We start from the raw sequence: 16,214 nt of genomic DNA on the forward strand, positions 1-16,214 counted from the left end.
TTTGGATTTTGTTTCTTTAAAAAATAAAGTGTGTTTGTACTTAAAGGACAATTACGGAAACATGAAAATTTGTATATAGACAGACCATTTTTTTAAAAGCAGTTCGCAGTATTTAAAAAACATTCATTCAAACTTTCCATGCAGAAAGTATATTTAAGTTTCTGCTTGATCATGGATTAGCTAAATAACGATCAAGCAAAAACTTTTATGGTATGCACTATGCAGAAAGTATAACCAGCGATTATCGCTTCTGTGTTTGTGACATAACGATGGATGCAAGCAGAAAAGAGAATTTCTCTCTAAATTTTTATACCTATTGCAAATAATGGTTGTCGTTTACACTACCAGCTTTAAAATTCAAAGCTTGCAGTGACCAAATTTGTTTGTGACGAACATTCAAAACTAAATCCAACAATAATATAGTTTAAAGTGGAAAATGGTGGTTTGGGTACAAATTCGATAAATCATAACAACGTTTTGATTTTGTTAATTTTAAAATGATTTGTGCAAGTAATATACTATATTTCATACAATACTACAAAATTTGATGTATAATTAAAATTAAAATATTTTAATTACAGCATTTTGAATAAAACAATAAGATGTTTTCCAATTTAACTTGACAGAAAATACAAATATTTAAAAATCGGTTCTTGATATTATTTTATCATTTCTCAGTCTGATTAAAAGAAAATGCAATTGGAAAAATGTTAAAATAACAGTTGTATGTGAACAGATATTTTAATCTTATGGACTTGGCGGCTGTTATATGTGGGTCTGAATAAAATGATATGTTCTGTACATTAAATATATATATGTACATCGGTACATAAAACTGTCATTGCACTTACTTACGTTAGCACCATAGTCTGTCATCATTATAAAGCAAGTACCAAAATATTTACACTGTACCTGTGCAATAACACCTGGTGTTTAGTGTTAGGCTAAGTCGGAAGAATTCCAATTTTAAAGAAATTTGAAATTCTACACAAGCAAAAATGTTGGCTATTATAAAAATATTAGGAGCATATGACTTATAAAGGAAAACAATTTTAAATGTTAGGCTTAGACAGGAAAATCCTAATTCCAATTAAATTTAGAATTCTAAGCAAGCAAAGCTGTTGGTTACAATATTTGGAAAAATATATAGATAGGTGTAAAAGTATTTTTTTTTCAATAATATTTAAACTAAAGTTGCTTAGTCATCATGAGAAATTGCTTCATCATCTTTTTGCTGCTCGGCCTTTTTCTTTTCTGCTTCAATAATGAGATGTTTAATGGACTTTGTAGCAGTTCCCGCCTCCGGAAGAATATATCGATCCGCAGCCACAATTTCAACCTCTTCTTCCTTTTCTGCTGGAGAAATGATCTCCCCGAATTTAAACGTAATCAGCTCCGGAAAGGATCTTCGGGAAGTGATCTTCACGACAGCTGCAAGCGATCGCGGTGGTCTTGCCTTCACATACGTTAGTTTTGGTTTCTTCCGTCCTCTTTTTGGCTTTACTTCAATCAAACAAATCATCTGATCGGACGTTACGACGAGATGCGCGGGAAGCAAATTACCATCCAGTGTTACAGCTTGACACTCGAAACAGTGTTTGACATCAGGTCGTGTCTTCCACACACTCAGCTCCTCAATCTCCACATGGTGCTCCTCTGAAGGTCCAGGAGCCGAGTCCTGAGCACCCCCCTCATCATTTTCATTGTCGTCCCCAATGCTAAACACTGACTCAGTTCCTCTGTATGGCTTGCTTCGGTCATTCTGTTGAATATGTCTAAATACAAATACAAAAAGATGATAAAAACAAAAATCCTTCTCTTGAAAATCCATAAGTTATTCCTATACATCAGTGTTTGTTAAACTGATGTAAATTTAACCCCTAGGGGTAAATTTCTCGTATGTAAAAGGTAAATAAACTACCAATCAAAATCCACATTAGTTGATGAGACAGAAAAACTGTGCCAATTCTTGACCAGACATTGAACAACTCGTTGTCAAAAAGCTAATGCATCCGTCGCATTAAATATAACTAATGTAATTAGCTGTTTTCACTTTTAATAAATCAGCGCCATGCTTCATATTGGGGGTAAATCTGACACTGCTATACCTGCTCAACTTTTTTGCTTTTGTGCTTTCTTATGGGGGTGTATTAATCATGAATATACACTATTTATTAACCTTTCTGGTCCAGTCCATTCTTCTTCTGTGTTCTCAATAAACCTTGTAACTTTATCTTTAATAATTATGGATTTCTCCATTAAATTTCCAGCCATTTTCTTCATAAGGAATTGCATCTTTGACCGATTACTTGGATCTCCATTGTTTGCAGCATCTGTGGATTCTGGGAAAAGACGAAAAAAAATATTAACAAATGATGTGTGCAATATATATATTTTATTTCATACATTACTACAAAATTTGATGTATAATTAAACTGAGGAAATTAAAATTTTTAATGTTTTATCCAAAACAATAATATGTGTTTTTGACTTCATGAAAAATAACAATATTGTAAAATCAATTTCCATAAAAGGAGACAAAAAAATAAACAAAATGAAAACAAGTTGAAAATCAGACATAAGACTAAGAGGTTTTTTTAAGTAAAATCTATGTCAATTTTCTTTATACACCTTATGGTGGCTTACGAACTACCATGTATGTAACTTTGGTGTTTGGCTAATAGTTTAGACAACCATTTCCACTCTGATGGACAAACCAATTAGACATATCAAATTCTACATGCAAAAACGACATATATATATATATATACATATATATATATACATATATACATACATATATACATACATATATACATATATATACAGATAGATAAAAAGACAATAAAAAAACATTTAAACATATAAGGTTAAAAAAACTCAAACCATACAATATTTTACAGTTTCTTGTGGTTTGTATAAAACTATGTATTAGTGTGTATTTGGTGTGTCATCTTACAGCTGGAACATGCACAACATACAATGATGTTTGGATATTTTATTTAAATTAAACAAATAAATTGAACCACCCCTACATACTTGACTGTGCAGGTGTTGCACGTTCGGCACCAACAACCCATTCGCTAAGGTCGATCCCAACCTCATTTAAATATTCCAACAATGAATTGAAACCCCCTCGTGCAACACTAATATAGGTTTGTCGCTTCTGCAGCAGATGAGCGATGACCATGTTCATATATTGATCATCTTCATCACAACCACTGCCTGTTTTAAACCGCATAAATATTTTAGTGAATTGGGTAACACTGTATATAGAGTAGGGTGAGGAAGATGGGACACTTTTAAACTCTATTTTCTCGTCCTATTCAAAAAATTATAAAAGTATATCCTTGTGACTCCCATAGATCGTTGTTAATTGTTTAAAACGCGACCAGGATATTTGGATATTATGTGCTAAAAGTGTCCCGTCTTTCCCCACCCTACTATATTTATGAAGTCACCACTTTTTTGACAAAAGATTGTCTTAAGTTAATGTAATATTTGCGCCAGGTCAAGATCTTCTCTTGCATTGACAAATAAGTTCCTTTTCTGGGGAATAGTTTATCCGTCATCATTTATATTGTTAACCATAGTCTATAACTTGTTTCCTTTTAACAGTGATCACAATTTTTACCTAAAAAACATAGATGTTCCCCTCCTGCTGCTGACCCAGCTTGTATAGCTTGATCCTGGGCTGCGAATAACGAGGTGAGAGCTGCATCGAATTCCGATGGTTCCTTGAGCATTAGTGTGGCATCCAAGTGAAATGCGGTCAGAAGATGACCTTTGTTGTATCTGTGATTGTAAGGTTTATTTGTGCAGTGATTGACCGTGTATTTCGAAGCACAGTATTGGTGAATATTAATATATGTTGTATAATGGGCTCCTATAGAATGTTGTAAAAACACAAAAGTGGAAAATGATGTGAATACATGTAGGAATATGTGGTTTCTGACTTCCTGTTTCGACAAGTATAAAGATTAACATACAAATACAAGTTATTGAGAATAAAAAAAGTCATCTTGTTTTTGCTCATGTTTTAGAACTAAGAACTGACTAATTTTTGTTTTTACACAACAGATAACTGTTTGTTAGGCTCTACCTCATGAGTTAAAATACACTTTAAGTTGAACTTTGTACAGCCAACACATTTAAACACACTTACTCTTCTGCTGGTCTACAGTCAACAACAAAATATCGAATTTGTTGAGTTTTTTCCTCATCATCCCCAACATATGATGGTTGGCTTGAAAGGAGAAGTTCAGGGATTGAAACCTGAGTGGAAATGGGAGCATGAAACATGAGAAATTGTTGCGAGAATTGTTGGATTTTTTATATGGTTTAGGAAATTTTTTTTTATATGGCTTAGAATTTGGAACAAGGCTTCCGAAACTGGAGGCCAGGTAATGAACTTTAAGGGTTGCCAAGATTATACCAATTTTACACAAATTCTGCTTATATTACACTAATAACTGCAAAGGGTTGCAGAAAATGTTAGAAGGTTTATATATTGGTTCAAGATTGCTAAAAAGTGAAAATATTACACTACTGTCAAACTGACGGTAAATATTAATATATATGTATCGTATGTAGTATGTACGATAAGGCTTAGAGACAATTTAATCCATGATAATTACTCATCTTACAATATGAACTATGAAGTATTGATTAGTATGCATACGATACAATGTCATTCTTGTGTATTGTTGATCATTATATTGTTAAGCCTCATATTTCAAAGATTGTCATAATAGACAGAAAATCAAGTCACCTTTAGACAAAATGATTGGGCAAGGTCAGTTGATATAGAATCCACTTTTGAAGTGCTCGATATCATAGCCCCACTGTAAAAACAAGCCCCCAAGTCCCTTCTAAATGAGGATGGTGTTTTGTCGCTGTAGTAAGAAGCAAGTTGGCAAAAATCATCGACGTCTTCTAGTGTTAAAACTGAGGGGGCTTGAGACAAACATTTTATCGTCTCAGCACGATCTGCTTGTTGGCCTGAATTTGCCATGATCTAGAAAAGAGAATGTTAAAAACATACAGTATTCATTTATAGGCCATTACTAATAACTTACTAGTACCGCTGATTTGACTATGTTTACAACAGATTTAGTGGGCCTAATGTAATAGTTGTTCATGGGCGCCAAACTTTTTAGAATGCAGGATAGGCAGGAACAAGTGGACTTGCATTATTTTAAAACAAATTTGGTGCTTAAGTTTACTGATTAATGCAGTGCAGAAAATATTAGGGTGGCCCATCTACCATGCCACCCCAGGTTTGGCGCCTATGGTTGTGTTGCTAACCTGTTCTTTGGTGTTAACAAGAATCACAAGAGCCAAAAAGAAAACAAAAAATGGGTCCGATCTCTGCAGATAGACGTCCCATAGTCCACAAGTTACGGAGGGAGAGCAATGTGAGGAGAAGAGAGCACAGAACCAGTCGCTCGTAAAACTTTGTGTCGATATCTGGCAAGTGTCAATGAAATTGCACAACTCTGGGTCATGGTAGAGAAGCAAAAGTCGGAGTAAATGAAAAGGAGCTGCAGTGACACTGGATGATAGATCGCTGCGTGGGACATAACGCGATTGCAGAGCGTAGAAACAGTTGTACAAGTCTCCTAAATCTAAATTGAGCCCGAGTAACGGCCGAAGCACACTGGTCCAACCATTGTCAGTATGATACTTCACTGCCCGACACTTACTATAGAATGTAAGGACAGCGATGCAGTCTTCAATCATACTTTCTCTATTCAACGATGAGGTTAACTCTGGGTCACTTTCATCCGTCACAGATTCCACCAACACACCACAATCTTTACGAATAATATCCTGTTCGGGTAAATCAAGCTTTTTGTCCCACGAAGCCATAGCATTTCCACGATTTGCGACATTCAAGCATACTTTCCAAACCTGTGTTCTGAACACAAAATACTTGTTTAGGGGTGATAAATAGGCTAATTTTTTTAAGTAAATATTTATCTGAAATAATGATTTTGCATGAAATCGCATCCATTTTTGCTCCAATTTATTTTTAATATGGAAGTTTTGGTTGCAAATGATCCAGGCCATTCTTTCCAATCCAGAACATGGTATAAAACTATTTTAACTTTATTTTTGTTTAAAAATATAACCACCTGAATTTGTCTGGCAAGCATCTGCACTTGCAGACACTTTTAATAATTCCCTGGTCGACAAAACCTTCATTTAACATTTCTTCAAGCTCCAAATGCCAGTTATCGTTGCATGGGAAGTCGACATCTTGTTTGATAGCTTCATCAAAATCCGATAACTGGTCAAATGTGGTCTCACTGTTGGTAGAAGTGTTCACATTCTCCTCCAGATCTGCTGCTTGAGATTCATCCATTTTTCGGAACAAAAGTCAATAAAGTTCACAAATTTATCATAAAAAGTTTGACTTTTTTCTCTAAGTATTTTTCGATTTTATCCGTGCTCAATAAAAAAGTTTCCCTATGTTATAACGTGCATGTCAGATGTCACATTATATTATACACATTGATTTGTAGGTGATTAAGCCGTTTGAAAGACCTGTATATATATATATATAACTTATATATATATATATATATAAATAAATATATTATATATGAAAACTATTTGTATTTGATATGAATATGATAATAGAGATGAAGGAGCGCAAACCATGTGGATATTAAGATATATTCCTACAGAAGTATTTACCCTCTGCGTCTAAACTGTGAGAAGTTGTATGAATGTCTAAATACAAAGTCACCCGTTATACTTTATGGTGCTAGTGAAGAATCTTCCCCCCCCCCACCATATTTGCTAACTACTAACCCCTATAACCACTAACCCCTAACCATCAACACCTAACCCCTTAACCTAGGGGTTAGGTTAGGGGTTAGCAAATAAGGTAGGGGGGGATTCTTCACTAGCATCTACTTTATTTATTACTGAGTATCAGAAACACATAAATACAAAATGTAACAATAAGAAAAAATAAAAAAGTATATAAATATAACAAGTTAAGTTAAAACTGTAGAATTTTATAATAAAACTAACTACATATTATACCAAACATATTACAGTAACTCTATACTAACAATACAGAATAAAATTAGCAAATTACGTAACTAATAATCACAAAACAACACACTCTGGTGCGAAGGCCGATAGTTCGCGAAATTGTCAATCATTTTCCGCATGAATAGTTTCTCACCCTACGTCATACTTCGTGCATATGATAGGGGAGTTTTCGTGCGTTTCTATTTTGTAAGGTGGAAAATCCCGAAATATTGTCACGTCTTTAATTCGTTGTATGGACCGGTCATTTTACACAAATACACAGCAACACGTTCCAGACATATTAATCAAATATGCGACTTTATAATATACAGTTTTATTATAATCAACAAAATGACGTATTCAGAATATAAGTTAGACAGTTTAAAATTGCGTTTTCAAAACTTGAGTTAGCCCATGTCGACGTTACAATGAATTCTGGTGTTGTTGCTGTACTAGTTGTCGTGCCCATACGTATCCTAGTAACAAAATAGGAATCCACCGTATTCCCGATATACAGCGAGTGGTATGCTGTTTGTTAAGCGACATAATAATTTCGGCTTATTTTATTAAAATGACATTATGGCGTATGTACAAGTAACACATCCAACGAAATGGTAAAGCAAATGTACAAACAGTATTAAAAACCGCACTTTTTTGCATTCGAAAATTACAATAACTGGTTAAAATAGTAGTTTGGGAAAGACGGGACACCTTCAGTACATGATATCCAAATAAGCTTATCATGTTTTAAACAATTAACAACGGTCTATAGGAGTCGTAAGAGTACGGTTTCCTAATTCTTGAAATGTCTTTTGTTTACTGCCAAATGGGACAAGAAATTAGAATAAATATGTGTCCCATCTTCCCCTACCCTACTATATAACCAGACTGAAACAATTTTATAATAAAGCCAAATAGTGAGAGTTATAGTTTTTAAAAAATTAACAATCTAATCACCAATCTGAAGCAACATAACTAAACTAGGCTCCAAACGAGCAGCTATTTGAAACTCTTTCAGTGTAACTTGTTCATCTCCGTCTTTATCCATTCTAGAAAAGATGCGATCTGCTCTTTGCTGGGGAGTTAGTTGTTCTGGTAATATGGTGTACATGATATCCTCGCCGACGAGCAGATATACGGACTAATAAAAATATTTCAGTTAAAGGTTACAGTTTATAAATAGGTTATAGAGTAAGGTGGGGGAAGATGGGACACCTTTTATCTTCATTTTCTCGTTCCATTAAGTAATAAACAAAGAATATTCAAAGAAATATAAAACCGTATCCTTACGACTCCCATAGACCAATGTTAATTGTTTAAAATACAATCAGGATGTTTGGATATTATGTGTTAAAGGTGTCCCATCTTCCCCCACTCTACTATATAATACAGTACTGTGTAATAAGAGGGGACACTGTCAGCACCTAAATCCCATATTTCCTGACCTTCTTTTAAACAAATAACAAACGCGGGTGTCTGCTTAATCCTGTAAAGGTTGTTTGTTTGCTTCCAAAATGAGACGAATATAAAGAATAAAAGCATTTCTCATATTACCCCACGTTACTATAGTGTAAAATACAACGTGCCAATATACAGGAAAACAAAAAAGTCTAAACGCTTGACAAACGTGAATATATTTAAATGGCTTTCCATCCGTTTTGAGAAACAACAAAATAATTTACAAATAGAAAACTAAATCTTACTCGAATCATGTTTCTCATTTCAACTCTCGTAATTTCCCCATCCCCGTCTACGTCATACATACTGAATGCCCACGTTAGTTTCTCGTCCACCGTACCACGTGACATGAGTGACAACGCGCACATGAATTCGCGAAAGTCGATTTTACCGCTACCGTCACGATCATACGTCCTAATAATAAATTGAAAGAGAGTGAACGACATTTTGTTTTGAGCATGTTTTTTCACTGGAATAAATATATAAAGTTGGGGGGAGGATGTAACACCTTTTTCATTCTATTTTTTCTTCCCATTTGAGGTAGTAAACAAAGAACATTCAAACATTTATAAAACTGTATCCTCACGACTCCCATAGACCGTTTTAATTGTTTAAAACAGGATCAAGATATTTAGATATCACGTGCTAAAGATGTCCCGTCTTCCCCCACCCTAATATATATTTACACAAAGTCGCAACTACAGTGGAAAAACTGCATAAATCATTACAAACCTGAAAGCTTGTTCTGCAAATTGTGAGCAATCTCCTGCCACAAACATCTTCTTGTAAAGTGCTACAAACTCTGTTCTGGTGAGGTAACCAGTTGGACATTCTTTACGAAAGCAGGCATACCATTCCTTTATTTCGACCTCGGAAAAGTAAGTGCTCGTGTACAAGTCTTTTAACACAGCAGGATTTAACTTGGCAGCTTTTTGACCCATTTTCAAAATTGAATCACCTCTAAAATAAGTCTTCTGTGGCTGCGTATTTTCTTGAATAATATAGAAAACCTTGAATGCCAATGCTATATAACGAATATATGTATGCGCTACAAAATAATCCGCGGAGAGGCCAATTCAGATGCCAAATCAATGACAGAAAATCGAATCTTAACCTGTGTTTGTCCACCTTATCCGCATACAATCAACGTTACGCAACAGATTTAAAGCCAAAATATTAAAAACTGACATAAATCTGACAAAATGCGTAAACGAATTAACTGTCAATCATGTTGGCTCAAAATATTGTGAAACGATTTAGGTTGTCACAAAATGTAAATGGTTGCACACACAGAGCAACGGATTTGAAATAAATTAATATATAGTAATGTAGGGGGAAGGCGGGACACATTTGGCACATAATATCCAAATATTCGTGTTTTAAACATTAAACAACGGGCTCAGAAAACAAGACCATTATTCACGTCAATATTATTACTTGTTTTTTCAACGTACGGATTTTTGTATACAAAACATAAAATCAATTTATATTATGCACTGTGGAATGGCATAAAAGATCATAAAAGTTGTGTAGTTTGATAAAACGACAACGTTTAGTTAGTAAAATCCCATACCTTAAACGGAAAGTGAAGACATAGTAGGGTAGGAGGAAAACGGGACACCTTTAGCACATATTTTACAAAATATTCTGATCTTGTTTTAAACAATTAACAATGGTCTATGGGAGTTGCGGGGATATACGGTTTTATAATTCTTTAAATGTTCTTTGTTTACTACCAAATGGGACGAGAAAACAGAATAAAAATGTATCCCATTTTACTCCATCCCACTATATAGGATTCTGTGGTGGGCAGAATCATAATTCTTTTCAAAACAATGTACGTGAGAATGTATAGCGTTTTTATTACTTGACTGCTATATATCCTATATACAGTCGTACACTCCAAATTGTGCGTTGTAGCCTACCTTATTTGTCTTCTATTTAAATTTGTAATCCATGTTTAACACAGACAAATGATCTATTTGTAAATATATTTATAAAGCAAACAATTCTGACTTACTGTTCCTTATAATACTAATTGTTTAATAATATTTTAGCAGCTCATCCGGTATAAATCGTAGTATATTTCCAACGTTCATCTGCCATACGGCCAGACTTCATCCCGACGCTTTGTATGGAAGTAACGGAATATTTATGTAATATTTATGCTTTGTAGACTGCGCGTAAAAGTTTATTAAAAAAACATGCTAACATTCTACCATGTTTATCCAGGTATGTATATCGCAGGGTAGGGTAGAATGGGACACTTTTTCTTTCTATTTTCTCGTTCAACTTGGCAATAAACAGAGTACGTTCAAAGGATTCCAAAACCTCGTATTCTCACGACTCCCATATAAACCGTTGTTAATTGTTTAAAACACGATCAGGATATTTGGATAATATGTGCCAAATGTGTCCCATCTTCCCCCACCCCACTATATACTAATCTTGTATATACATCACTCATATTATAACCCAAGAGACAATTTCTCTGTTTTATACAACTTGGTATAATAACAACTTCGTGTTCGTATATAAACATACAGTTATACAATTCTTATGTGTACCAAGACATGTAAACAAACGGCATGAAACAAAACCTCGATGCCTATGAAGGGGAACAGCAGTATATAACGGTGGGGTAAGATGGAACATGTTTTTTATTTATTTTTTCTTGTTCCATTCGGTAGTTTAAAAAGGATATTTACAAAAATTAAAACGCTATCCTTATACGAATCTAAAAGCGTTGTTTATTGTTCAAAACACGATCAGTAAGCATGGGATTTAGGTGCTAACGGTATCCCACCTCACCCTACAGTACTATAAGTTTGATTGGCTGAAACACTAAATTGTCTTTTATTTATCACTGGTTTCTCCTTTTTGTTGAACCTCTCCCCCTCCCCCAACTTGTAGCAACATAACAAGACTTAAATCTTCACTAGCTGCCTTGCGGAATTCCTCGACTGTAATTTGGTCGTCACCGTCTCTATCCATGCGAGTGAAGATGCGATCCACTCGTTGCTTTGCTGTAAGACCATCTGTCACAATCTTCGCCATCGCTTCTTCCCCAACCATTTTGTAAATAGCCTGTTGTACAAATGTACAATGTTAAACCATATGCAGTTTGAGTAGGGCATGAATTGTTTCGGACCCTTTTATTGTTTTTGGTCTGATTTTTTAAATTGTGAAACACCGAAAATCTGTTTGTATTTAAGTTTTCAAATTAAAATATAAAACCATTGTATATATAGTAGGGTGGGGAAGACGGGACACCTTTATCAGGTAACATGATATTTGCGTTTTAAACAAATTAAAACGGCCTTTGGTCTGATTTTTTAAATTGTGAAACACCGAAAATCTGTTTGTATTTAAGTTTTCAAATTAAAATATAAAACCATTGTATATATAGTAGGGTGGGGAAGACGGGACACCTTTATCAGGTAACATGATATTTGCGTTTTAAACAAATTAAAACGGCCTATGTAAGTCATGAGGGTATTGTTTAATTCTTTGAATGTTCTTTGTTTGCTACCAAATGCGACAAGAAAATATAAAAAGGTGTCCCATCTTCCCCCACCTTACTATATGTCATGCGTTTTACGAAGGCTATCAATCAAATAATTAATCGACCGATATAATCTCTAGCATTTCCTTCCGGGTCACGTGGCCATCGTTGTCCATATCATACATGCTGTAAGCCCACTTGAGTTTTTCGTCGAATGTACCGCGTGAGGTGACGGACAGCGCACACATAAACTCCTTGAAATCGATCGTTCCATCTCCGTTCTTATCAAATGTCCTATTTTATAAACAGTATTTAAAAAATACGACACAGATTAAGTAGGATTAGGTCCGGATCCACTACCACCAAAATAACGCGATTTTAATCCCGCATATGCACGATTGTGAGATTAAAAAATACCTGAACGCGTGCTCTGCAAAAGCGCTGGCGTCTCCGCTTGGGAAAAATTGTTTGTAGAGCTTTTTGAATTCCTCCAGTGAAAGAATGCCGGTCGGGCAATCTTTTCGGAACGATTTATACCACAGTCTGATCTCACGTTCTGTGAAGTCTGTGTTGTTTACCATGTCAGTAAGAACGGTTGGAGACAGTTTAGAGTTTTGCTTTCCCATATTTACCTACTTACAAATTTCAAATAAATTACAAAAAACTCTCTGAAAATTAATTACAATTAATCAACACCAAACATAATTAAGTGAAATCAGTAATTCAAACCTAAAAAACCAACAACTAAACACAATGAGTGTACACTGTTCCACAACAACTCGTTCGATCAGCTCTTTCTAGTTTATTAAGGCGGATAACGTTAAGTCTCAATAGATGTTGAACAAAACTTCTCGGAATTGAACGGAAACGCTTGACAACCGACAACAAGAAGCAGACACCAGTTTGAACGAGTCAGTAAAGCTTTGACAAAACATCTTTCGATTTCCGTTTTGTTTTACACGTACACGAAGGCAATCGACCTAATGCGTTCATACAGCCTCAGTTCACAGTAATAACTATCTATACTGACTCATATTCTAATAATCTTATCCTATATATACCTATATGACAACAATATGCACAAAATCAGTCGAAATTCGGTTAACTTAGTTTAGCGAGATGCCTTTAGGCTTTGATATGCTAAATTTACCGTGTATTGCCACCCGATGCGACGATAACACTTAATTAATGCTTCAATACACTTAACTGCAAGTGACGCGCCTGAATTTCTAACGTCGAGTTAATAAATTTCTTCAAACGCTCTAAATTAAACGCCGAAATAGCGCATTGAATCCATACACCTCCATATACCAAAAGCAAACAACACTCCAACGAGCGCAAGCAAAGATACAATGGAGTATTAAGTTTCAACCGTACATAATGCTTACATTGAACTGAGGGGGTGGGATTTAACACAATTTAAATACGTGAAACTGAAAAAAAAACATTTCGGGATAAATGCATCTAATTTTTATAAATTTAAAACCATTTCACTTAAGGTTGATATTTAAACATTTTGCCAACGGTCGCGTTTGCGCCTGTTTTCCGTTTAAATTTAGATTAATAGCCTACAATATGTTGCTTTAACTCGCACGGTGAGTAAAACTGTTTATATTTACCCTATTAGTTTTTTTTTTATTAGATTAAAACATAGGCAGCGCAGTGGTTAGCGCGCTATGCCAGTAACCCATAGGCCGTGGGTTCAAGGCTCGTCGCTGCTATAGTTGTGGGCGTATGTACCCTTGGGCAATTCCTCCAACCCAGTGGTCACTGATGGGTTGTCAAAACTGTCAGCCATACAAAAAAACACCGACAAAATTACGTATACGTGGCAACTTGTAAGCGGGCACGAGTTGTATAAAACAGAACATATAAGGGTTATAACGACTGTCGTTTTCCCGCTATGCGAGAATAAAGCAAGTTACATTCATTCAATTTTTCATAGGTTAGTCAGCTTTAACAGAACCTACACAAACTCGTAGTAAAATCAAGCATAGCCTATATCTATATATTCGCTACATGTCCTATAGTTTAAGATAGAATAATTATTATTTGAACATCACTTGCCGACTCAACACAGTATGTCTGTTTCTATAGACATCTCGCTTTTATATATAAAAGTAATATATCTGCGTTCAGCGTATTTAAAGGTCTCATATTTAATCTATCAATCTTCTTTCGCGCTTCAAGATACTTAGATTGCAATCCATCAACCCTGCAACCTTGTAATAGCGCCACGGATTTTCACAATTTACTTAAATGCTTCAATGCACTTCAGCTGGTTATCCCCTTATGGCATCTAGGCGCTATAAATTATTACAAATTTGAAAACCAAAACAAAAATCTCGAAACCTTTTAAATCGCCTTTGATGGGAAATAACTGATCCGAGTTTAATTACTGTCCGCAGTTTTTAAGTAATCAAAAAAGTACGCTGTAATTTGATTGACGCTCCGCTTCATTTCTCGCCGTTCTCTTTTACTTAACAATCACAGCTGTATACTGTGTATACCTACCTTTGGATGTACGAAGAACTGACTTAATAATAATAACAATCAAAACTATATTTGTCTCTTCGATTACGGTATCGAAGATTAAAACGAAACATTTTAAAACAAAAAGACAGAATAGGGCTAAAACAACAGTTGTTAAAACACGAGCTTTATAACCTATATTTACATTTAATTGGAACAAAAAAAAACATGGTGGCTACACGCAGATACTTGAACAATTTGGTGAACATGTTTTACATCCAACTTAAAAGCCAGTAGAAGGAAACAGACCAATCGCAACGATATTGATCAAGCTTAGTCCATTTTCCCATTCTACACCCCTACCAGCCCATATGGTTAAAACTGATTACACCCGTTATCAGACCTTAAACCCCGCGGATCGATCGCACCCTTGATAACAAATCTGCTTGCGTCAGATATTCAATACATGGGGATTACCGGAACACTATAGAGACATAAAGGAGGGTGGGAGAAGACGGGACACCTTTTCACTCGATTTTCTCATCCCATTTGGTATAGTTAACAAAGAACACTCAAAGATTTATGAAACCATATCTTCACGACTTCCATAAACTGCTATTTATTATAAAATAAGATCAACATATTTGGGTATTATGTGCCAAACGTGTCAAATCTTACCCAACAGTACTACATAAAAGCGTAAAACAGCCTACACACCTAAAAACTCCACGGTCCGTGATTTCGGCTGCGCTGATGCATGACTGAACAAAAACGACAGAAAACCATCACTGGTGCGGTTAATGCGGTCGCCTAATTGACCTTTTTGCTTTTAAATACGTACTGTATCTCATATTAAGTGCTGGTAAAAAAATATTACCCTACGTTTTCTGCTAACCACTAACCCTTAGAACCAAAAACCCCTACCAACCTCTAACACTTTCCACAAGTCTAATCTATAACGCAACGGAGGATTCTTCACTAGTGCATATTACTGCTTTGGTTTATACCGTATACATACTGCCACATCTGACGCCTATACTATACAGTCTAACTACAGTCAGCACTGTCCGGAATATCTACGTAATTTGAAATGATACGAGAGCGAATTGCTGGTAAATTAAGGGATGTTGTTTGTACTGCGGTAACAAGCCGGTCTGACGTGAGGCAAGCAAAAGTAACCTTAGCGCGTTTGTGCAGAAACTGTGATAAAAGTCCAGCTGTGAAGGAGTCATTTACTTTTGTTTAAATAATTCATATGCAAAGTATATGCAACAGTGTTTGGAATCGCAGACACCTTTTGTTTTGTCTTTGAAACAAAGCGAAACCTATAAGATGAAAAATTGATGTCAGATTTTTGGCAAGGCGTTTGGGGTTATAGGGTATAAATAACGTAAGATTCTGCTGGTAAGATGGTTGAACGAGGTATTGTACTTGCTACTTCTGTTTATCCATATATATATTTATGAGGGGGACATACATGTCATTAAAGGTTTTGGTTCACAGCCAATTTTCTAACATTACAAAAGCTTTATCGGGCGCAATAAACACTTACGGAGAATAAACGTAACTTGCTTGGAATATATAGTAGGGTGGGGAAAGAAGGACCGCATTTTTTATTCTATATGCTCGTCATATTTGATAGTAAACAAAGAACATTCTACAAACTTTAAGACTGTACCCTCCCGACTGTCAGAGTCTTATAGATCGTTGCTAATTGTTTAAACCATGATCA

At 35.2% G+C, this 16,214-nt stretch overlaps 3 protein-coding genes across 3 annotated transcripts; all 3 read right to left on the reverse strand.

Annotated features, from left to right (window-relative positions):
* Positions 1 to 130: 130 nt before the first annotated feature.
* On the reverse strand, positions 131 to 6,574 carry LOC149734294 (TBC1 domain family member 23-like). Its single transcript, XM_089881839.1, has 8 exons — positions 6,138 to 6,574; positions 5,308 to 5,920; positions 4,772 to 5,017; positions 4,166 to 4,275; positions 3,635 to 3,795; positions 3,040 to 3,225; positions 2,180 to 2,342; positions 131 to 1,775 (listed from the first exon to the last, which is right to left on the reverse strand). Exons 1-8 carry the CDS (start codon positions 6,365 to 6,367, stop codon positions 1,199 to 1,201), a joined length of 2,286 nt encoding a protein of 761 aa, XP_089737965.1. The 5' UTR covers positions 6,368 to 6,574; the 3' UTR covers positions 131 to 1,198.
* An 800-nt stretch (positions 6,575 to 7,374) lies between these two features.
* LOC149734295 (visinin-like protein 1) lies at positions 7,375 to 9,871 on the reverse strand. The gene is made up of 3 exons (XM_089881881.1): positions 9,238 to 9,871; positions 8,751 to 8,919; positions 7,375 to 8,188 (listed from the first exon to the last, which is right to left on the reverse strand). Exons 1-3 carry the CDS (start codon positions 9,444 to 9,446, stop codon positions 7,997 to 7,999), a joined length of 570 nt encoding a protein of 189 aa, XP_089738007.1. The 5' UTR covers positions 9,447 to 9,871; the 3' UTR covers positions 7,375 to 7,996.
* Positions 9,872 to 10,902: 1,031 nt separating this feature from the next.
* On the reverse strand, positions 10,903 to 13,033 carry LOC149734296 (hippocalcin-like protein 4). The gene is made up of 3 exons (XM_089881878.1): positions 12,428 to 13,033; positions 12,136 to 12,304; positions 10,903 to 11,592 (listed from the first exon to the last, which is right to left on the reverse strand). The coding sequence occupies exons 1-3, from the start codon at positions 12,634 to 12,636 to the stop codon at positions 11,362 to 11,364; spliced, it is 609 nt and encodes a 202-aa protein (XP_089738004.1). The 5' UTR covers positions 12,637 to 13,033; the 3' UTR covers positions 10,903 to 11,361.
* Between the last annotated feature and the right edge of the window lie 3,181 nt (positions 13,034 to 16,214).

This window comes from Ciona robusta, chromosome 7, assembly GCF_009617815.1.
Source record: "Ciona robusta chromosome 7, ASM961781v2".
Lineage (NCBI taxonomy): Eukaryota > Metazoa > Chordata > Ascidiacea > Phlebobranchia > Cionidae > Ciona > Ciona robusta.